This window comes from Primulina eburnea, chromosome 3, assembly GCF_022965805.1.
Source record: "Primulina eburnea isolate SZY01 chromosome 3, ASM2296580v1, whole genome shotgun sequence".
NCBI classification, from domain to species: domain Eukaryota; kingdom Viridiplantae; phylum Streptophyta; class Magnoliopsida; order Lamiales; family Gesneriaceae; genus Primulina; species Primulina eburnea.
The window spans coordinates 4,934,759-4,958,850 of NC_133103.1; the positions used below are offsets into that span (position 1 = coordinate 4,934,759).

At 36.2% G+C, this 24,092-nt stretch overlaps 6 protein-coding genes across 6 annotated transcripts; 2 read left to right on the forward strand and 4 right to left on the reverse strand.

The window, feature by feature from the left end:
• Nucleotides 1-4,530: 4,530 nt before the first annotated feature.
• LOC140825609 (receptor-like protein 6) lies at nucleotides 4,531-7,421 on the reverse strand. Its single transcript, XM_073187493.1, has one exon. The coding sequence runs from the start codon at nucleotides 7,349-7,351 to the stop codon at nucleotides 4,916-4,918; it is 2,436 nt and encodes an 811-aa protein (XP_073043594.1). The 5' UTR covers nucleotides 7,352-7,421; the 3' UTR covers nucleotides 4,531-4,915.
• A 1,617-nt stretch (nucleotides 7,422-9,038) lies between these two features.
• LOC140825610 (pyruvate decarboxylase 1) lies at nucleotides 9,039-11,965 on the reverse strand. The gene is made up of 6 exons (XM_073187494.1): nucleotides 11,319-11,965; nucleotides 10,945-11,108; nucleotides 10,126-10,776; nucleotides 9,895-10,012; nucleotides 9,419-9,607; nucleotides 9,039-9,342 (listed from the first exon to the last, which is right to left on the reverse strand). Exons 1-6 carry the CDS (start codon nucleotides 11,838-11,840, stop codon nucleotides 9,172-9,174), a joined length of 1,815 nt encoding a protein of 604 aa, XP_073043595.1. The 5' UTR covers nucleotides 11,841-11,965; the 3' UTR covers nucleotides 9,039-9,171.
• Nucleotides 11,966-14,232: 2,267 nt separating this feature from the next.
• Nucleotides 14,233-16,320, reverse strand: LOC140825611 (mitochondrial succinate-fumarate transporter 1-like). Its single transcript, XM_073187495.1, is given in 3 exon segments — nucleotides 14,233-14,649; nucleotides 14,652-14,853; nucleotides 15,748-16,320. Coding segments are annotated over 3 exon segments (930 nt in total). The 5' UTR covers nucleotides 16,144-16,320; the 3' UTR covers nucleotides 14,233-14,317.
• Nucleotides 16,321-16,899: 579 nt separating this feature from the next.
• On the forward strand, nucleotides 16,900-18,764 carry LOC140825612 (bifunctional monothiol glutaredoxin-S16, chloroplastic). The gene is made up of 2 exons (XM_073187496.1): nucleotides 16,900-17,325; nucleotides 18,103-18,764. Exons 1-2 carry the CDS (start codon nucleotides 16,948-16,950, stop codon nucleotides 18,601-18,603), a joined length of 879 nt encoding a protein of 292 aa, XP_073043597.1. The 5' UTR covers nucleotides 16,900-16,947; the 3' UTR covers nucleotides 18,604-18,764.
• A 569-nt stretch (nucleotides 18,765-19,333) lies between these two features.
• On the forward strand, nucleotides 19,334-19,943 carry LOC140825614 (histone H4). Its single transcript, XM_073187499.1, has one exon. It carries the CDS (start codon nucleotides 19,473-19,475, stop codon nucleotides 19,782-19,784), a length of 312 nt encoding a protein of 103 aa, XP_073043600.1. The 5' UTR covers nucleotides 19,334-19,472; the 3' UTR covers nucleotides 19,785-19,943.
• Nucleotides 19,944-21,048: 1,105 nt separating this feature from the next.
• LOC140825613 (uncharacterized) lies at nucleotides 21,049-24,023 on the reverse strand. The gene is made up of 3 exons (XM_073187497.1): nucleotides 23,746-24,023; nucleotides 23,246-23,664; nucleotides 21,049-21,641 (listed from the first exon to the last, which is right to left on the reverse strand). The coding sequence occupies exons 1-3, from the start codon at nucleotides 23,908-23,910 to the stop codon at nucleotides 21,200-21,202; spliced, it is 1,026 nt and encodes a 341-aa protein (XP_073043598.1). The 5' UTR covers nucleotides 23,911-24,023; the 3' UTR covers nucleotides 21,049-21,199.
• Between the last annotated feature and the right edge of the window lie 69 nt (nucleotides 24,024-24,092).

Consider the following 24,092-nt stretch of genomic DNA (forward strand, 5'->3'; position numbering starts at 1 on the left):
CGATATTATTTGAACATGAATAAGATCAATCCTCTCGCATTGAGGGACGGATCAACGATTTCGAGAGAGGAGAACAAAACTGGGAGCGAGTAAACCAATTCGCTAGCTAGGGGGAACACTTGAATTTTTCAGGAAAAAATATAATTAAGAGGGTAATTAATAAGTTGCGCCCTTGATAATGCGGCATCATTAATCAAACTGAATTCACCTAATAAATTCGGAACGAGTTATCGATTACATTAGAAAAACAAAATAAAAGGATCTTAATTTTCAAAATTCTTATTATTCCCCAAAATATTTGCACCGGATTGCTTACTCCCCTTCAAGACTTCTCCAAATCGAGAAATGAGAAGCTGCCCTTGGATTACTACTCCAATGATGCATTTAAAGATAGAAATTTATCAATACATATCAGGTTTATTGATTTTTTCAGTGAACGTCGTATCTATCATTAAATATTCACCCTTAGATGCATGGTTGAGATAGTACACAAAAAACATTAAAACTTCTCCTCCAAACCCTAGCCCTAGAATTCCTGCCCTATTTTTATTTTTCCTTTGTGTCTCAATTATGTAAAAATCGAGTCATGAGAGACTGGAAATGTGTCCGTACGAACTTAAAGTTGTTGCTTTATTATGTTAGGTCAAGTATGAACCGCTGGTCATTGCAGTCGTGCTTTTTATCCGATCACTGGTTTGTAACATACAAAAACCGACCATGAACCTAAATTTGAAAGACATTTATAATTGTCGATATAATTATTTTATTAAGATTTAAATTTGTCCTTAATTTCATAATAATAAGACATTTACAAGCATCATTAAAATATTACATTTCTTACATTTTAGGTTGTCTAAAATCTCTAATTCAAGACACTTTTGAAGTCACCATTAGCATCTTATGATGTCACTATATGATGTCATTTATGTATGCTATTAAGACCATTATTCTTGTAGTGAATTGGCTTTTTCTATTTGTATTTTTTTTCCCAAGTTGTTTTTTTTGCTCACGTACTTGACTTGATTTTTTTGGTCATTTTTTAACTTCTAATCAACTTGTCAATGTAAATAACATTAATACAATGAATTTCGGTGTAATTCGGACTAAATAAAGCTATATACGATCGAGTACAACTTTAAAAAAAAAAAAAGAAACGATGATACAATTCGTGTTCCAGTGGCAATGGAAAAATGGGATGAAGAAAACCGTTACGGATACCTACTGGTTTCTAATATCTGTATTCCTGAGATTCTTCTATATTGTCATGTCCTAATTAAAGGAGTAAGCAAAATTTCGATCGAACCAAACAAATGAATTAAATCCTTCTGAAATTGGGTTATGTTAATTCGGAAATTTGATTTTGTTTTTTTTAAAAAAAAAAATTACTGATTGTTTCGATTTACTAATTTTTGATTATTTTATAAAAATTTGGTTAAACGGAATAAAATGATTAATTTGTAAAAATAAAATTCATTTTCTATATAGGAGCATTGTATTTATGTATATTGTTGGGCCGTTGGACTTTGATGTTGACATAAAGTCAAGTCTCTTGATTTTTTCTTTCTTTTTTTATTTTTTTCCTTAAAATTTTGTTAATTTAGTTATCCGACTGGAATTACTGGTTTTTTATTCGGTTTATTTGTTTTTCATGAAAAAAATTGGCTTATTTTGGTCCCAAAAAAATTATTTATGTAGTTTAAAACAATCGATTTGGTTAGATTCGGTTTTTGTTCACTTCTAGATTTGGATCTATGGCAAGTGTTGGGTAGCCACGGGTCAGACCTACCTTCTGAGCCCAATTACTGAGTGAACCCTTCACAATGCCGAAAATAGGAATTTTTACTCAAAAAAATTTTAGTGTTTTGTTTTTCACTAATTTTTACGCTGACAATTAATTGTAAAAAAAGAGAAATGAAATGAAAAAACTTTTGCAATGGGTCAAAAAATGTTATGAGTGATTCATAGAAATATGTTTAATGAAGTTGGTAATTTATCTTATATTGGTGTTAGCGTTATAATTTTATTATATGTTTTTATAGTGATGATATGATTATGATTATGAAATATTAATTTTTTTTATTATATTTAATAATTTTGTTCGATTAATAATTTTGATATTTTAATTAAATAAATTACTAACTGAATCGTTTACGAAGAATTTTTGCTTGCATCTTCGTATAATACTCATATTTAACTTCAATCAAGTTTGGATCGTTGATATCCTTCTCATGATCAAAATTTCTTGCTTAATCCCCCCTTTTTTTTCTGCTCCCCTAACCTCATTTCCCACTTTCTTTCCATATTTTGCTCAAACTTTTTGCAAATTATTTTTTTGCTAGAACAATCTTCACATTTACTTTTTTATAGTATTGTATCTCTTCTTCTTTCATTTCTTTGAGCAAATCCACAACCTTTAGAGCTTTCGATCATTCTCATTTTTCATGGCCTTTTTGAAGGTCTTTCTTCTCATTAGACTGATGATTTTGCCCAATTTCTACACGTCATCTCTCTAATTGGCGGAGAATTTGGATAAAAAGATGAAGGGAATTTAACTTCACTATTTTTCAATTTTTTGGTAACATTCATCGAAAACCCTTTGAATTTTTTGAATGATTGTATCTACCATTTTAATTAGTTGCTCTCTCAGCACTAACCAAACTTTCTCATTGAACCATGGGCTCCCATAATTTTGCTGGAACATTTTTGAGCTTGGGCAAACTAAACAATATATATATACACACGTATATGTAAAAAATTTGATAAATTTCAAATTTTAGAATCAACAATTCGCTCCGATTGAATACTTTTAGTTCACTTATTTTTATTTTGGAAAGTAAAACTCTGCTTTGTAACATTCGTGAAATGTTGTCTTGTGTACGTATTTCCATCTATTTGGCAACTCCTGGTTATATTTTTTCTAAGTCAATCACTAAAACTAGCATTGCTTTAATTATTTCCAAGTGTCAAATTAGTGGGAGTGTTGCATCATGCTTTTGTGAGACGTTCATATTTGGTCTTCGTCCAATATTTTCTTGTGACTCTTTCACCTCATCATCACGTTTAGGATGAGGGATTTCACTGTGATTTTGTCATAATTGAGTTCTAACATTTGGTTGTCATGATATTGAGAACTGAATTGAGAAAATTTTGGTGAATGAGTATTAATATCATTATTACTCCAAGGATCCATTTTGTATTTAGATTTAAAATGAAATAAAAGAAAAGCAAATTTTATTTTGGAATGAAAGTAAAAAAAAAATTGTGATTTTTAAAAAGGTAAACGATAATAAGTGTTATTAAAATTTTAATTTTAATAATCAATAAAATTTAAGCTAGATGTATGGTTTGATGATCGTATGGAGTACTCTTCATATAAAATTTGAGCTAGATGTATAGTTTGATGATCGTATCGAGTGCTCTTCATATAAAATTTGAGTGTGTTTGGGATGTGTATCGGGGTATTAAATATATTCAGTGGTGAACTATATGATAAAGATCAAAATAAATGAACTTCTACGGTAATGATTAATATATATAGGTGAGAAAAAATGCCGAAAAACTTTCACATAGTTAGCCAAGATTCGTGCTCTTAAAAAAGACGAAAAGGGTAGCTGTGGACGCAACTTTCTCCGCCTAAACAAATGGGAAAAGTGATTCTGACAAGCTTTCACATTTCACTTTACAAAATAAAGCAAACACATGTGTCTGTAGTAAAACTCCCAGCTCCACCTCACTCTGATCATACAATGGCATCCCATAATTTTGAGCCCCTTCGTTTCACGGAGGTTAGGGACCAGATTGATGGTAAGAGTCCTCTTCTTGGAGCATTATTATTGTTTTTCTTCTTGTTCTTCACTTTCCTCTTTGTTTACTATCTTTATGTACGGGCCCGGAGTTACCATTTCGGCAGCCCCGTACCCGGTAACTCAAATACACCGCCTGCTCAGCCAAGGCCTACCATGGCGGGGCTTGATTCTGGCACCATAAGTGGCTTGCCCATGTTTGCATATGGATCAAGCAACAAGTCGAGCTCAGAAGCAGAGTGTGCCATCTGTCTGAGCATGTTTTCAGAGGGAGATAAGGTTAAGGTTCTGCCTCTTTGCCACCATGGATTCCACTCTGTTTGCGTGGACAAGTGGCTCAGGACTCGATCGAGTTGTCCGCTATGCAGAGCGTGCATCCATCGGATGGACCAAACAAACCAAGATCGTGAACTGGAGATTCCTTGATGTCTAAAAATCTTTAGCAGTAGGGGAAAATACAGTTTGTTTGTTCTGCTGTTTTCTGAACAAAAAGGAAAAAGGGAAGAAAAAAGATCAGCCATACTCTGCATATGGCTTTTGAGTTAGCCTTGCAGTTGATGTTTCTTTCTTATTTTCTGCCACTAAAAACCCAACAAAAATAGAAAATTGAAAACTTAATTACATATCAGATAAAAGAAAGCGAAATTTAACAAACAAAAATTTAGAAAAGAAGAGAAAAATGACATGAGCTCAAGGATTTGATCACCACTCAATTTTACAGTCCCTAGAAAACAACAAATTATTTTTATTAAGATTGTTACAGAACTCTTCAAGTTTTTAGAGTACAGAAACGTCCCAATGATGACGCAAAGTCGCACAATAAACCCCAATACAAGCACTTAGATGTACGTATCGAGTATATACAAAGTTTTTTTATCCTCTTCTAATGTTGCTGTCTGAAATTCGGATTTTGTAGCATCAAGACACGCTATACTCAAAAGGGAACAGCCTGACAGTATCTCAGAATCTTGATAGTAATTTTGACTTGGTGATAGAAAATTTCGCTTGAGTGTCACCTTTCTCGACCATTATCGCCTTCAGCTTAGAGAACAGCTTCGCAGGCAAAACACCATTAAAGTTGTTAGAAGCAAGTTAATTATTTGGAGTTGGTCCTAGGTGCGGTTTACAAGGCAGCTACTATTACCATAAAATGCATTGGAACTTAAATTAAGTATGCGCAATCTAGGTAGTCTCTTTAACCAGCAGGGATAGCTGCCAGTTAAGTTGTTGTTGCCAAGATTTAGGACTTGAAGATTTGTGCAGTTCGTCAAAGATTTAGGAACCTCGCCTTTTAGCATATTCCAACTCAGATCTAGTGTCTCCAAAGCGCATGTAACCGGAAAACTATCAGGTATGGTACCACTGAAATGGTTTCTACTTATATTCAGCACTCCAAGATTGTTTCCAAATAAACAAGGAGGAATTATGCCGATCAATCTGTTGTTAGACAAATCAAGAACTTGAAGGCGACTGGCGTTGCACAGTGAAGAAGGTATTGCGCCAATTATTTTATTATTAGCAACAGAGAAGGAAAGGGAATATGAAAGAGAATGACCAATGTCAACTGGGATAAAAGAAGAAAAATTGTTGCTCGACAAGTCCACACGGTAAGCTGGGGGAGTTGGAACTGGTATTTGCCCACTAAGCATGTTCGAATGCAGATCAAGGAAATCCAGCCCACGAATAGTGTAGGGTTCTTGGATACTCCTGAATCGGTTATGAGAAAGATCAACGAAACGAAGAAATCCAATATCCCATATCCAGTTAGGAATTTCCCCATCTAATTGGTTATCCGAAAGATCCAACATCATCAACGACGAATGATTCTTCAGAGATGGAACTTTCTGTAACTTGCAAGATGCCAATCTCAGAGTTCCTAATCTGGGGAACAACGAAGACATGGAAGCATTTTCACCTACATGCACTGATAGGTTGTTGTAAGAAAGTTCAAGACTCGTCAGATTCTTAAGTTTTCGAAAATCAGTTAGATCAACGGACCCATTGAATTTGTTTGACGATAATGATAGACTAGAAAGATTTTGGAGTTCGAACAGAAAGTGAGGTACTGGACCTTCTAAATAGTTGGCATTCAGCTCAAGAACTTCAAGCGACGAAGAACTATTAACTGAATCTCCGATTTTACCAGAAAACTGATTGTTGGAAAGATCTAATGACTTAAGTGATGGCAAGAAAAATAGTGTCTCAGGAATTTTTCCTTTTAACAGATTCTTACTCAAGACAAGGAAATTGAGATTTTCTAGTCCATCCCAGAGGGAGTCGAAAATTTCACCCGTAAATCCATTACTGCGAAAGTTTATCCCAGTGACATTCTTCCACAGACTGAAAGATGGAACAGAACCAATGAACTGATTCAATGACAAGTCCAGATAAACAATCTGAGTAAGATTCGTAATGGATTTTGGAACTGAACCAGAAAAGTTGCAACTTCTAAGATCAAGACTTGATAACATTCGAAGACCACCAATAGAATCTGTTAAATGTCCTGAAAATTTTGTGTAGCCGAGCAACAGATTCTGAAGTGATGCATCCAATGGAAATTCAGGTAGAGAACCCTCAAGATCTCTATTATTACTTAAGTCAATTGTCTGCAGACTTGGTAACTGAAATAGTTCAACTGGAGCAAGTCCCCACAAGCTACAAGAACTTAGAGTTAATACCCTCAAATTCGGGAAACCTGCAAAGAATTTGGGAAACTCAGAAGAGAAAGTGTTCCCATCAAGACGAAGAACCGAAAGAGACTTAAGTTTTGCCAATGAAGAATCAAAAGGGCCTGTAAGATAGCAATTAGACAAGCTCAAGACTCTTAAATCCGGCAGAGAAGAAGAAACAGCATTGCACCAAACATGCCCAGTGGCTGAAATATTCACCCCATCAAGATAAAGTTCTCTTACTTTCGTGAAGTTCTGAATAAATGTTTCCAGATCCGGGTTCCCCAGTTGAAGAGATGAGTAAAAGGAGGACGAAAGATCGAGAACATCTAGTCTCTTCAGACCCGAAAATTCCAGCGGAATCTGCCCAGAAAAACCTGTATCGCTTAGGTTCAGATAACTCAAAGCCTCCAGCTTTCCAAACCCAGATGGCAAATTAACCGAACCCATGTAGTTTTTAGCTAAATTCAAACTCTGGAGGAATTCAAGCCTGAAAAGACTGCCTCCAGCTGCAGTGTCATCAATTCCGGCGGATATAGATTCGCCGCTGAGATCAAGATCAGTAACACGACCATTAAGGTCGCACTTTACCCCGCGCCATTGACAGCAATCTGTGGATTCATTCCACTGCACCACTTTGGTTGAAAGTGAAGAATCGTATGTGAGACTGGTTTTCAACTGAAGCAGTAAATGTTCCTGATCGTGAAGACACTGAGCTGACGCAGTTATCACAAATAGGTTGAATATGGAAAATATTAGTGTCGTCGAGAAAGGACCAGAAAACAAACCAAATTCCATGCTTAATTCCTGTGAAAGATGAAAGATTTGCCGATACATTTTATAGAGGTATTTTTCCAAAACGCGCAACGCCACACCCATACCCCATTTAGCGAGTGCTTGGCTTGACACCAATCAAGATGACACAAGTCGCAAGGCATATCCGCATGCCATTCTCCAGTCCCCACCACCGATAACTATTTGTATTTTCTCACTGAATTTATCAAAACATCGTCCAAGTGTCTCATCTAAATATGTATAATCGATATAGATTTGATGAATCAGTACTTCCACTAAACCTCGTGTTACCAGCCTAACAGTGGGGCCCGGAATTTTTTTTGTTGGCTATTTTACTATTAAAAAATATGACAAAAATCCGATGGGTGTATATTATGTTGATATTTTACTCTTAATTTATATATCTTCTAATTCAATTGTGTTTTTTTTATTATTAATGTTAATCTTGCAAATAATAATACACATTTTAACATATTATCTAATCTAATTCTAATATATATCTATATACCTATAAAAATTATTCATTAACTAATGTATATGAAAATTAATTTATCTTATTATATATAATTCTAAAGCAAAAAGCAAAACAAGTTCTATACGAGATTAAATAATATTTAAATTGAATATTATTAGTTATATTTTATTATCAATATTATTATTTCATTAGTTTTGATAATATTTGGATGAGTTAGTCACAAATATTTTAAATTGATAATTATTTGTCCTTAGCGTGCTTCACATATATAAATTACCATTTATGCATTAATAAAATTCATAATTTGATTGATTTTTCGGTTATTATACCTTATACGTATTGCTTAGATATATATTTTCAAATTTTGTTTCAGTTCAATTATTATGCTCATTATAATTTATTATATAACATAAAATCAACGGCTTGAATTTTAATTTGAGAAACAATTTTGAAAATAAGGTATATAAGTTCTTAATTAATTTATTCGTCTAATATGACAAAAGACTAGATCAATATAAATAAATAAAAATGATTCAAATTATTATAAAAAAATCAAATTTTAGTTTTTATTAAATAATTAATAATGAGCATAATAATTGAACTGAAATTAAGATTTTGAATTTATGAATTTACTTAAAAAAATTATTCAAATTATTAATTTATGAATTTACCAAATGACTCAAGACAAGGAAATGAAAAGGAGACCCCATACATATCGACGACTTATCGCAAAACAAGTCGTTGGCACGATTTATCAAACACATCTATCATAATACCCAACCAAATTAAGATATACAATACGCACTCATAAAACACAATGAAACCCCAACAAAAAACATGAGGGAAGAAAGATGATCAAGGGAATAAATTATGGTAATATATGTGCTCACTCATGCGTGTGACTAATTTATATAAATCAAAAACGAACTTGATAGTTATCTTAAATTTGACATATAATTGTATCAAATCTTGATGGGTGAATGAATGATTTATTTTTTATTTGTCAAGTAGCTTAAAAGGTTAAATTTATTTATGTTATTTTCACGCCTTACTTTTCTAAATAAAAGTTATTTACAAGAATAGTGAACGTTCCACATGGGTTGCTTTTGGGACCAATTTTCAAACACACGTTTTCGATCTTCTACACTTTCTGTCAATTACCATTCACGTCCAAATGGTTCGAAATACCAGTCCGAGTCGAACAATCCATGTAATAATTGGAAGTCGACCAGTAAAGCAAACTCCACTAACCTTAGTAAATAAGAATTACTTCATTAAATGCACGAAATCGATCAGTAAATAAGAATTACTTCATTAAATGCACGCAGTTATTCACAGCAAAGCCCTTCATAAGATAGATTGAAATGACACTCGATATAGAAACTTAAGAAATGGGGGAACCGTTACATTTTTCAGATTTCAACGTAAGCTACTGAGGATTAGGATGGCGATTATTTGCTGAAGAGACCCTGGAACCCCATTCCAGAAGTTCTTTGCTCGTATCATCCTTGTGAACGATAATTTCAATGAAGCACAAGCTGTCTTTCTTGTCATGCGTTGCGGTGTCAATTGCTTCAATAAGCTCTTCTTCGCAATGTACCTTAGTGTAATAAGAGAATAAATTTTTTGACTGGAAAGAAATTGGATACGTAAGACGTAAAGCAAAGTCCACTAACCTTAGTTGTCCAGCAGTTGCCTTCATTGTTATGCATGGCGTCAACCAAGCCAGTGTAGTTCCAGTTCTTGATCACATTATATGGCCCATCATGGATCTCTACTTCAATGGTGTAACCACCATTGTTTATAAGGAAGATAATAGTCTTTTGACCATATCGAATCATTGTCGACACGTCCTGAGCAGTCACCTGCCATTCACCAATATGCACTTGCAGAAATTAGAGTGATTATTTCCCATAAATGATTAGCGCAAACATGGAACAAAAACTACTAAACCAATACAAGGGTTAGAGACAATCTCTGGAGGTTTTAAGAATTTAGTAGCGGCAACAAAGTGATTCAAGAAGTTAGCAGTGAGAGTGATCATCTTCGTTTGTTCACAGATTAAAAAAAAATTACTCTAGCCTGAAGTCAGTCATAATATAGAAGAATACTTTCATCAGCTTTAACAACTCTAAATGGATAACAGGCACACCTGAAAGCTCCCATCCCCAATGAAAGCAAGCACTCGCTTCTCTGGTACAGCCTGGGAATAACCAAGAGTCGCACCAACTGACCAACCAATGGATCCATACTGCATCTGGAATTCATACCTGCAAGGAAAAAGTTCACTCAAACAGTGCTGTATATCATGTGGTCACTATCAATCACAAACTACACAGAACTGCATTATATTCTATGCCATCACTGATTCACTAGAGCTCACCCGCATCCTGGTGGCAATTTAAGTTTCAGGCAGTTAAACCACGAGTCACCAGTCTCAGCAATGACAGCTGTGTCACTTGACAAGATGTTTTGAATATGTTGGAACAGAACGTTAACCCTCAAAGGCGCCTTCGGTTCGCTTTTCAGAGGATGCCCCTCAGGAACATAAATCCTATGGTAATTCTCATAGGCTGTTGTATTGGGCTTAAGCCTTTTTGCAAGGGCAGTCAAGAAATCTTTCATCAGAACACATCCAAATGCAGGCCCATTTCCAATGGTCACTCGATCAGGCTGCACGATGATCGCCTTCTCTTTCTTAAGAAGCAGAGAGTAACCAACTGAACTGTAATCGTTGAATATTGGCCCAACAAACAGGTATGCATCAGCAGATTCAACAATTTCAGCACAAAAAGCAGTGCTCACTGCACCCCAGTAGATGCCTATAAAATGGGGATGGTGCTCCGGGACAAGTCCTTTAGCCGATGGCATCACAGCAAGGGCATAACCACAAGCATCGGCCAATTCAACAAACGCTTTGCATGCCTTTGCAACTCTCAGCTTTGGTCCACCAACCATCACTGGCTTTACAGCCTTGTTTAAGAACGCTACGGCAGCCTCCACTGCAGCTTCCAGGCCTACTTGATTACTTATTCTACATGCAGCAAAAGTAAAATTATTACAAATTGAATCCAAACACGTCAAGCTACTGAAAAATCCCATACTCTGGAGTCTCAAATTTATCTCGCTGTATCATACAAACAGAAGAAGACAGAAAAGTATCTCGGGAATGAACAACCTAGAGGATAAAACTTAAGCTTACCTAGGGGAGAGTGAAAAAGGAACAGGATCGCGTCGAAAGGTGGGGTGTGGAATCGCCGGCAAATTACAGCTGACGCTAATATACACGGGCTTACTCTCCTTTAAAGCTGTCGATATCGCTGTGTCTATCAGTTCATGCGCATCGTCCAAATTGTTCACCGCCGCCTAAAATCAACCAACAATTAGATGAACAGATCCTTTATAACAAAATTTGCGACACTGTATAATACAGGATTCAATTATAACTAAAGCATCAAAAACCTAAAACGATAAATTGATCAACTAGAGCTTGACTAGCAAAAATGGTGACAGATAATGTGGCGGGACACGTAAAAAAAATTGAGATATGAAGCTAAAAACACAAACAAATCATACCTGATAACAAGTAACAGTTTGGAAGCAACGGAATTCCTGGCTAAAATCCGGTATCCCGATAGTGTGATGTAGGATCCGGTTCGTACCGTAGTCATTAGAATTGGGACCGCCGACAATACAAATAACCGGAAGATTCTCACTGTACGCGCCGGCGATCGCGTTGAGAACACTCAAACCTCCGACCGTGAAAGTCACAGCACAAGCGCCAACTCCTCGAGCCCTGGCGTATCCATCAGCTGCGTAGCCAGCGTTGAGCTCGTTGCAGCAGCCAACTAAATTGAGCCCCGGTTCGGCTAAAAGGTGGTCAAGCAACGTCAGATTAAAATCGCCGGGCACCGAGAAGACGTCTTTCACGCCGATCTGTACGAGCCGTCGCGCTATGTGGCGACCGAGGGTAGCTTCGGCGGAGTCGCAGGGCTGCACGGTGGGGCTCTGGACGGCGGAAACGACACCGGGCAGTGCTCCAACATCTGTACACGTGGCTGAAGTACACGAATCCGAGGAGCCAATCTTCGTGTCCATAGTGAGCAGTGATATTGCGTACAAATTTAGTTGAAGTGATTAGAAGAGGAATGTGAAATGAGTCGCTTCGAGTGAGTAGTTTATATACACGTGATGTGCTTAAACAAGGGGCTGTTTTCCGGTATACTGGAGAGGTGGAAGACGCTTGTTTTTTTTATAAAAACACCAAATTTTTTAAATTTATATATATATAGGTAACAAAAATATTCATAAAAACACCAAATTTTTTAAATTTATATATATATATATATATATATATATATATATATATATCTTGTACACCTACCGTACACACCTATGTGAACACTCATTCACCTATTGGATATGATGAAATATAGAAAAATTGCGCATCCAATGGGTGAGTGATACCTCATCGATGCTCACGTAAATATGCACGGTAATGTGCAGCATATCAAAACTATATATATATATATATATATATATATATATATATATATATATATATATATATATATATATGGAAGAATTCTTTAAAATACATGTAGTTTTAATATACATCATTTTCCTTTCATTATAAATATATTCTGTATTAGTGGAATTAACCAATGTATGTTTTATTTACATGTAAATAATGTTTTATTTTAGTTGAAATTATATCTACTTGTGAAATTTTAATATTAACAAATTAGCCGATTATATATTTTTTCGGGATGAGATTTATTTTGAAAAATGAGGTCGATAACCGCAACACATTTAAAAAAATAGATGCTAAGAAAAAAGTGGAGAAGTTAGTTTATGACGTCGATATTCAAATATTACATAGTGTTGATGTATATTTATGAACGTGATGTTTTTTTAGGAGATTTGATCGATTAAATATATAAATTACTACTAAAAATTAAAATACTTATTGGTTTCAATACCTAACATTTCATAATGAACTCCAAATATGACTAACAATGATATATGAAGATGCAAATTTTGAGATTGCTTGAGAATACAAGTTCCTATTTGGTTTTTCACGTCTCCAAATTGTTGATCCTCACATCTAATTTATTTCCTTTAAAAGAGTATGGAAAGTGTACGAGCAGAGTCGAGCTCAAGTATCATTTAAGTTTTGTAGGTTGAGCTCAACTCAAATTTGATTGAGTATTCAATTTCAAGATCGAGATCGGCTCGTGAAAATATCAATTTATTTGAGTTTCTTCTCGAAAATATTTATAGTCTAATTTTAAGATTTAAATTTAGTATTTATATGAATGATAATACTTTTAAATTATATATTTTCTAAAATCGAGCTCGAGTCGAGTCTTGATGAAACTACTCACGGATAACTTTACTTAATGACACACCAAATAAAGAAGAATAAAGAAGAAATAAGAAACCGACGAATGATTGTTTTAATTGTACAAATCCCTTGGCCAAGGTTGGTTCCAAGTATTACAAGGTTTTGGTAGCCACGCTTTTCGATAAAGCATGTCATAAGCAGTGGAGGCTAATGGAAAACCTGGAGCTGAAATTGATCGGTATTTGGTCAAAGCGTGTCGGTGGTTTTGCGTTTTAGGAGGAGGCCAGCGATCATCGTGACACTTGGCTTCTTTACCTAAATCTGCCTAAAACTTCGTACTCACCAATCACCATCATGTGCACCGCAACAAATATAATTAATAAATAAAACATTAAGTAATTTTACAAAATAATAATGACTAATTTAAATTGACCAAGATTCTATTTAGGTCAGTTTCCGTGGAAAAGAAAATTAAATGTTTATTTGGGATTTGTACTTTTAATTTTTAGTTTGTCTAAGAGAATACCGAGACGCATTAACCCTAAAAAAATATTAAAAAACAAGACTTTCGTTTCAGCATAAGGTATTGCAGGGTCCTTTATTTTATTTAGTTGATCACGACAAAAATTAAGCTAAAAAAATATATCTTTTACACAAGATTGTGCTAAAAGAAACTTAATTTAAAGTAAAGTGATCGTCGTAGGTAAATGCATGTGGCTACTGTGTTCTTGTTATTTACATTATCATCAGATTACCTTAAAAAAGGCAGTATTGCTATTTTACGAAGGGTTTGTAGTTTTTAAGAATTTATTTTTAATTTATATGTTCTTTAAAATAGTAAACTTGTATCATATGAATATGATGCCTACAAATCTAAATTTTTTGCTAAAAACATTATTCAAAATTTTGCATCCTGAAGACCTGAACCTCGGAGTCCTTGCTCGATCATTTAATATATCAGATTAAAAGGGAAAAAAAGGACATTGCAAATAAGCTTAATGTTGATGCAATGAACAAAAATCGAACTGGTTATCTGACAGCTACAAATTGCAGATTCAAAGAGTTGTCTAATATTTTTCCGTTGATTCAAAAATAATAATAATAATAAAATTTGATACCCATGAATGGGCACATCATGTGGTTGGGCACATCATGTGGTTGGGCACATCATACAGGTAACAAAAATATTCAGAAAAAGAGGAAACAAAAAAAAAGAGGAATGTTGGAGCTACAAGGTTGCATTACGTATGTATCTCTTCTCATAAATGCCAGTTACTTGATCAGCCACAGCCCACACTATTGCCTGACCAGGTGGGATTCTCATCAGCCGAGGCAATAATCCTCTCCACAGAGCACGCAGCCCTTCCTCTGCATATATTGTTTTGATAGCATGAAACAAGCCTTTATACTTTAACTTGCCTCCAGAACGGCTCTGAGCCATAAGCCTCGTTTTTACCACATCAAAGGGACCTGTACATACAGGACCAGCGGTCCCTGCAAGAAATCCTGATATCATAGACTGCCAAGGCAGGAGCACCTTCCCATCACCTTCATGTTTCTCCACAAAATCCCATCAGAGGCATTCTTGGCTGTGAACATTGCAGCTTGGTTTGTTCCATTACGCATGATAGTTGGAGTGGCTCCAGCCCACAGACCAAGCAGGCCCTCTTCACGAATGATCATTCGAGCACAATTAACAGGGCCCTTGTACATTAGGAGCTCAGGACTCAAGCCTCTCTGCTGCTGCAGTCTTATTTTCACCACCTGCATTGATCAATTTCATTTGCAGTAATTCACCCCAACATCCAGTACCCACATGTATTATGACAGTTGCGATATTATACCAAGTACATCCACTATTATAAATTCTTATTTCTCAAAAAGTCGTACAAAGTATTTTTGAAGCACCGAAAACTTCATGCTTAACCAGACAGACAAAACAAACGAGGAGAGGTCTGGAATTCGCAAAGAAGACTGATGCAAACAGAAGCTTTTGATAAATAACCATGATGTTTTAAGAAGCTGCGAAAGCATAGAAATTGATTGTTATCAGCAATCCAATCCTCCATGTCTTTTGCTCTTTTAAACCATATTAACTCAGAACTTGAAATCAATGCCATCAGCACATGGAAACTATATTTCGTGGACTGTATACATTGATCATGTTCCGATCCATGCTAATGGAACTCGTGTTCCTGACATTTGCAGCAGTTAAGATCATGTTTCAGTTGGATTAAATAGGTAAAATCGAACACACAAAACACATACTCCTCTGAACTTTTGATTGTGATAAAATAGATGAGAAGCAAACATGTGATCTTATCTTTTAACTACAAACTTGTGATCAATAAACAATAACAATTTGAGGGATTATCTTAATCGCTAAAGTTGGCCTTTTTTCTTAATGCATAATCCAATTATTCACAGCCCCGTTATGGCATTTTCCAGCTGGCAGAATCTCCCAAGCTGCAACTGATGTGACCGTAACACCATGTGAAAGGTAGAATTTCTTCTTGGTATTTCTTAAAAAAGCAGCTAAGCTAAAACGATATCTATTTTTGCACTTAAATTACAAGAAAAAATGTGTGTGTGTGTGTGAGAGAGAGAGAGAGAGAGAATGATCATACAATTTAAAAAGGAAAAAAACAACTAACACACCTCAAAGGGAGTGACAATAACAAGAGCTTCGAGCACACCGGCACCGAATCCAGCTACCATTCGACCGTGATGGCTCAGATTCCCCGTATTAGAGTCCTTAAACGCAGCCTGCAGGACCGCATTGGACCCCATCCGCAGCGCGTATTTGAGCGTCAAATGTGTGGCAAACGGCGTCAATCCCTTCCAGAGGGCCCGAAAGCCCTCGTTACGCGCAATGGTGGTGCCGCAGTGGATGATGCCTTTGTAAGAACCGGAGCTGTCCAATTGGAGCCGGGTTTTGATAACGTCGATAGGTTGCAAGCAGGATGCCTCCACTATTCCCCCCAGGGAACCAGACACGGCTTTCATGTACGGCGGGATCGTTAGGGTCCTTTTCTGATCATCCCGATCAGCCATTGAAATTGGGGAATAGCTAAGGCTTAGAGTTTTGGGTGATTTTTGGACGGAGATGGGAACCTCTTATTCAATCATTTCGAACACCCGGGAAGAACAAAAAATGTGCTCGCTGGCACACTTGTTTTCGCTCGTAAAATTTTTTACAAGTTTTTAAAGTAAGGACAAGTGCTTACATTTGGTGGTTTATTTTTTGGTAGAATTTTGACTATACGTATCCATTTTGTCTTAGTTTTTGGCCACTTGACTTCATATATATATATATACTAATACAACGACTCACGCGTTGTACGATATGTTTTTATAATTTATTTGATTTATATTTAAATGAGGATCAAAATATATTTATAAGAAATAATGAGTGACTACATTATAATTTTGATATATGAACTAAAAAATAAATTAAAAAAGACCCAAGCAAAAATTAAACCTACGACCTCATGATTAAGAAACATAGGTTTTATCCACTAAACTACATGTGACTTACTTTTATTTTTTAACACTTTATTAATATATATCATTAGTAATGTAGAGAGTGGGGTGGAGGGTATTTTAGGTATTTTAAAAAACAGACCAAAAAAGTTACTCTAACCTACTCAGCCTCAATAAATAGTAAGAGATTTCATATTTATACCATACAAAAATTCAATTTGTAAATTTTATTATAACAAAATAATAACATTTAACTGTAAACTCGCTCCCTCCATCAGGCTTTTTATTTTGTTTTTTTCAATTTACGTGCGATTATTCGTAATAATTGGCCATTTTCAACAATTAAAACAACATCCTGAGTATCAATTCAATTCCATGGCGGCACTCAACCTCTCACCTTCTTCCAATCTTCCCTTGTTCTCCAATGTTTCTTCCCGATATGCCCCCTCCATATCATTCTATTCGCTTCCCAAACCAGCCGTATTGTTCTCCTCAATAACCCTTAGACGCAAAACTTTTTCTCGAAACCGTTATCCCAGGGCAATCGTTTCGGCTATTAAGAAGCTCTCGGAGACTGATTTGGTGGAGATACCGTCGGATTATTCGATTACGGGAATCCTCCCATCAGATTCCGGTGTGTATGCTGTTTACAGCGATGGCGGTGATATTCAATTCATCGGCATAACAAGGAATCTCGCCGCCAGTGTTCTCGGACACAAGAAATCCGTCCCTGAGCTGTGCAGCTCCGTCAAGGTATCTTTTATAGTTCTAGATCCGATTATAATTGTTGGTGATATTTTTTCGTAACTGAGTGGTTGCTAGGAATTCTTTTTCTTTTTCCCCCTTTATCGAGTTGCGTTATTGTGTCGGCAGAGGGAGGCGGGGAATTATTCCAAGTGAGTTGTTTTTGGATTGAAAAATGGACTTAGATTTCGGATGGGTTCCTTTGATCGATCTAGACTGCCATCTGCAGAGGTGTTTGGCTTGAAGTCATTTTTGGCTGCCAAATACATTAAACATCTTAGGAGTAGCTATGCCAACCTATTGGAATCTTGTTTAATCATTTGTACCTAAAATGGTTAATCGCTTCTCTTTCATGATTATCTTGTGTGTACGATGCTTAACCTTCTTGTGATGTCGTATTGCATAGCGCACCAACAGAAGTTCGCGTCTACTAATAAATTAGCAAAGCACCCATATCACTAACAGAGTGCAAAAAAAAAACCAAAGAAGCTGGCATCTGTTGTAGTCATTAACAGAGATGATATGAATTGCTTGAATAAAATGTTACTTTGAACGAGGAAAAAACCAATTTAAGTATTAGGGTGTAAAATTCATTTTAAGATGCGAAGCAGATGAAATTATGCTGATGGCACACAATGAGAACAATGATACAAAAAATCAGATAAAAAACGAGGAAGCTTAGATATGGATGACATCGGAGCAGTAGAAGTATCTTGCATCAATGTGTTTTTTGTAATTTTTATTGTTTCCCGTTGAACATTGAAATCAGTTCTTATATTTTTTTAGGTTGGGCTGGTAGAGGGGCCTGATAAAAATTCTTTAACCGAAGCATGGAAATCGTGGATGGAAGAACATATAGCTGCCACTGGTAAGGTACCAGTAGGCAATGAACCAGGAAACTCAACATGGGTAAAGAAGACTCCCAAAAAGAAATCTGATCTAAGGTTAACACCGGGGCGTCATGTCCAGTTAACAGTACCTCTTGAGGATCTTGTTGACAGACTAGTGAAAGAAAACAAAGTAGTGGCATTCATCAAGGGATCAAGAAGTGCCCCATTATGTGGATTCTCACAGAGGGTCGTGGCGATTCTTGAAAGTCAAGGAGTGGATTATGAAAGCATCGATGTACTGGATGAAGAGTATAATTACGGGTTGAGGGAGACATTGAAGAAGTACAGTAGCTGGCCAACATTCCCTCAGATATTTGTTGATGGTGAATTGGTCGGTGGCTGTGATATATTGACCTCCATGTATGAAAAGGGTGAGCTTTCTGGGCTGTTCAAGTAGAAGTTTGGACAATAGGTTATCGATTGAATGGTGGTTTAGTGAATCACCTGTGTGAGCAACTTCCTGTAATTTTGTTCAACCTTGTGTACTTTGTAAACCCAAGTATCCATAATAATTCGATCTCTGATGCTAGAAGGAATAATTAGTATATGCTGGTTTGACATGGACAATAATTTTTTTATTGTTTTTGATTTCCTGAGGACTAATAAATTGGGTTGATTAAATTGGATATATATAAATCAAATTATAATTATAATTATTAAATTATTTGAGTATGAGTCGTATGACATGAAATAATGTTGAATAAATAATAATATTTTAAATTTGATTGATTAAATTTGAGATACTTTAAAAAATTATAATTTTGTTTTTTTAATAATTAATAAATACGAATAAAAAAATATGGATGATATCCTTTAATTAGGATTTCTATGTTATTTTACATTTTTTTTGTTTGTGATATATCTTGTATTGATTAGCAACCGAAAATTTGAACTCTACCTATGTTTTGTAGATAAACAATAAATATTAATTTATATATATTTTTTTATTTGGAAGAGTGCTAATATACAAATATAGTATCATTAAATTTGAGAAATAATATTTTATTTTAAAATAACAATTATGTTAATACGCTTTATAATATATTATGATTAATTAAAAATATTTAATAAAATATTCTGCACCGTCCTTCGACGGATCGACGGCTCATATATCATTTAATAACTAAACCCGGATTTCTCTTTTGCACCGTCGACGAACAAAATGCGATGGACGGCGCATAATCACTCGCGTAGAACGTCTCCCTATATAAGTCCAAGCCCCCGCTGTAATTCAAAACCATCTGTAAAACCGAGAGAGCATAAAAAATGTCAGGCAGAGGCAAGGGCGGCAAGGGTTTGGGAAAGGGAGGAGCAAAGCGTCATCGCAAGGTTCTGCGAGATAACATCCAGGGCATCACCAAGCCGGCTATTCGGCGGCTGGCTCGCCGTGGTGGCGTAAAGCGCATCAGTGGGCTCATATACGAGGAGACCCGTGGCGTTCTCAAGATCTTCCTCGAGAATGTCATCCGCGACGCTGTTACTTACACCGAGCACGCCCGCCGGAAGACTGTCACGGCGATGGATGTCGTTTACGCCCTCAAGAGGCAAGGACGAACTCTTTACGGCTTTGGCGGCTAAGTAATTGGAAGCCATAAGGTTAGCAGTTGGTTTTTAGGGTTTCTCATTGGATTTAGGTGTCTGTCTTAAGTTTTGTTTGGGTTATTGCTCTGTCAATGAAATGAATTGTGGTATCTGTCTTTTATGGCGATTTACCAATAATTTCGATTTTGAGTGCAACCGCTTTGCTGATCTTTAATACCAAATGCGATGAAGATGAATGAATGAAATATAGCCAGCCAATTTGTCAAGAGTCCCGTGTCAGAGCTATAACATTGGCCCGAGGTCGCCTACCTCTGAACACCCTCCCGACATTTAAGGCAACTTGTGTTGAAGAGCCAAAATTACAATGTAGGCGAAATTTTATCATGCACCAAACACAAGGGTCGCATGAAGCTATAAACTTGTCTCTAAATCAGAAAATAATACAATTAAATCCAAATCACGTAAATGTAAGAACTCAAATACCAATTTGAGACCTTAGCAAGTTCAAAGCTACGTCAGTTTTTCAGAACCTTCTATCCAACCCAAACACACAATTAATAGCATAAACGGACGGACATGGAATTGCACAGTTGAGTTAGCATGCTACGCGTGAACTGTGAAACAAAAGACAAAAGAAGACGATGCCGCTTTGTTAAACTATTATAATTTTCCATTTTAATAGATTTTTTTTTCTTCCTAAAAACAAAATTTGTTATCTCACTTCAAAATTTGAATTTCATATGAAATAAATTAGTGGCCTCGCACAATTCAATGTAGTATTCGATATCTCGACGGGGTTGAAAAACCAGCCGAATAGGATAAACCATTCCCTTTCATCGTACTCGTGTAGTAGCATAATCATCAAAGTAAACCAACAATTGAGGGCCAAAAAACTTTTAATCGTGATGTTAAATTACCATAGAAAATTGGACCCGAGAGTTTGTTCGGAACACCTCTCATTTCAACAATATCCGCAGCATATCTCTGAGTCAACAATATCCCACATTCGGTCTCACGTTCCAAGACAATATTTCTCCAAAATTCAGCCATGACATTACTGATCCTGCTTGTGTGCACCACCAACAAGCTTGTTTGATGTGAAACCTAGGACCGAACAAAAATCAACAAATTTGTGAAGTTCGTCAACTGGGAACCTGCGCTTCTCATACATAACCATCAAATAGAGAACTGAAGCAGGAAGTAGATGTATTATGTAATATAGCACGCGTGACATTTTGACTGTCATCAAGCTCAACTGTAAAAGGGATCACACATATATTTTCTAAAAGAAGGTTAGCACTTGGATCATAAATAAACATTAACAAAAATAGAGAGTAAAGCCTACATGTCTGTTTTTGATGCAACCCCCCTACATAATTTCCAACAACGAACAAGACAAACCAATAAAATGATTTGATTTTACACATGGTAGTGTGCTCCACCTCAAGAGTTTACGAGGATGTAAATAATCGTTTAATGCCACTTTTCTGCTCTGAGGTAAGCCTGCTTGGGAACTTGATGTTGAATTTGATTCTTAAGTTCCCCTTTTTGCCAGGTTCCTTCGGGATTGGCATCCCTTCTCCTTTCACAACTTCTTCATATGTAGGACTAACGATGTTGTTAATGGGTATTGTCAGGTTCCGTCCGTCAAGTGTTGTCACTTGAGCGGTATAACCAGTCAGAGCTTCAACCAAAGAAATTTTTTGGGTGAAAATTAAATCATTGCCATCCCTCTTGAACATGCCATGAGGCTTTTCATCAATGATGAATACTAGGTCAGAGGGTATGACACCTCGTTGCTCGTTTCCTTTCTCCGGAAAAGTTATCTTTGTACCCTTCTTCCACCCCGGCCTAATCTCAATAGTAAGAATTTCTTCCATGGTAGAGGGTCTCCTGCAAACAGAAGAATTAGGAAATATAAGGCCATAAGCCTTGTTACTCGATACAAGTATGGGCCGCTAACAATATGGAGTAAACTGCAAAAACCTAAATTAAAAGATGACATTTTAAGTCAGAATATGTCCATGGGAATACCATGCATTTCCAAACTTTAAATTAAGAAACCTAAAAATAGCCATCACATAAAATTGATTATTCTCGAGCCCAAGAGAGGGATAGGTACATCTAATTGAGGTGGCAACATTTGCTAAATGTCCCAATAAGTGAAAAGTGGAAGTGGGAGTAACGTTATTTAACAATTCTTAAAAATTTGATGATGCCTTATTCATCCCAACACAAATTTTAAGTTCTTAATTAGCACTATAAAAACAGATCAATCTCCATTCTGCATCACTCAACCATGCATGGCATATTATTCAGCCCAACAATTTGCATTTAATTTGAAATTTAGGACCAATTATGGAGTTCATGCAATAATTTTAACAGCAGGTTGGAAAAAGAACAATTAAAATAACGCTTGCGGATATTCAATACTTTTAGTTATATATGGAAATTATTTCATTACATGGCACGTGATAATCCATTAATGGAAAATGTAGGCAACAAATTCTTCAGACACTAATTCAGATATTCAAGCTTGACATACTAAGCTATGAACATTGATGCAAACCAATCTTCAGGCAGAAGCAAACACCATGTTTATTAGGCAGAATGAATAAAGTAATGCTTCTACAGCTTCCTCAATTTAAGGGAAAACACAAATATATCAAGAGGGTCCATAGATCAAACATCTAGTTTAATATCAGACATGCACTACTGGAGATATATAAGACAAACTTGTCAGCACATTCAAAAGAAACCATGACTGTGAGTATCCTAAAATTAATATTCCCAATTACAAAACGATCTTTAATATCGCGCAAGAAGTACTACTAATCCTAGGACTTTCGCCTGCCATGGATAAATGTTAAACCAAAGTTTCTACCAGTTATTAATTAAGACAATCAAGCATGAGCAGTCTGGTGGGCCTGAACACTTAAAACCGCCCATCCAAAAGGAGACCGGATGCAGTCTGCAGATGTCTTATTTTCATATTTTCGTAGTCAGCAACCTATAGACTGAAAGATGGAATGGCTACAACATTAAAAGTAAAAGTATCAGTTAAAGAAAACAACTATTATTTTAAGTTTACTTAAATTTCAACTAAATTAACTAATTGTGGTTCCAAAACTGCACAAACGATTTAGCACCTGAATGTGAGTAAATTAAACTCTTAACACGATAATTTTTTTTTACCAAAATGGGAAATTTTCATCAAAACTGATTTTTTTTAATTAATAGTTGGCGTCTTGACACCAACAAAAAATTGAAACTTTCTGAGCCATAAATTGACCTATCAATTCAAATCTGTAGCCAACAGCAATCTATAAATTGTAGAATTTATGCTAGGAAAAAAACATTTTCGTTAGAAAACCGACAATTTTTATTCCAATCTTACAGAGTTAACGTAACCAAAGCCAATTAAACTCCTACCAGACGTCAGATAATTAACAAAAATAATAAATCCGCTATCACAGCTTAAAAATTATCAAGCTTACCCACTGGCATCAGCAACATCCCGCGAAATTTTCATCTTTTTGGAGGTTCCTTTGTATAAATCCTCCAAACTACAAGGTAGCATCCTCTCAATAGACGCAGCCTTGCGCGGCACACCACCAGAGCCCCCTTCCCCACCGGTAGTATTCCTAAATGAAGCAAATATATCCTCCATATGCTTAGGGAAACCTGAAGGGAGCCGTGACCCGCCTCCCATGTCCGTTGCCCCGCCAAACGGGCTAGAAAACCCAAAAAACTCAGAAAAAATGTCGTCTGCATGGCGGGGATTAAAACGGAAAGTGGTCGGTCCGCCTGCATCCCCTGAAAATCCTCCACCAGCTCCAGGCGGCGGTACCTGTCCCTTCAATCCTTCCTCACCGTACTGATCATAAACTGCCCTCTTCTGTGGATCGCTCAATACCTGCAATTACAAAACAAAACCAAGAATTACAAAGACAATAATTGGTTCATTTAATGCGAGTGGATGCCCTAGAAAACATACATCGTAAGCTTCGGAGATTTGCTTGAATTTGGCTTCGGCATCTTTTTTGTTGTTAGGGTTTTTATCGGGATGCCATTTCATGGCGAGTTTGCGGTAAGCTTTCTTGAGGTCATCGTCTTTGGCATTGCGGTCCACCTGGAGAATCTTGTAGTAGTCCACACCCATGCTTTGCTCACTCGCTGTCACCTCCTGCTCTCTATACTGATCGATCGATTGTCCACTGGTCTTGCCGATGGATTGGACTCCGACTAATATTTTTGGTGCCACGGATGGGCCTACGCAGCCCAACTACTAACTTGTGGCCTTAATTTTAGTCATGGATTTTAAGTTTTCTTTAGGCAGGGCCG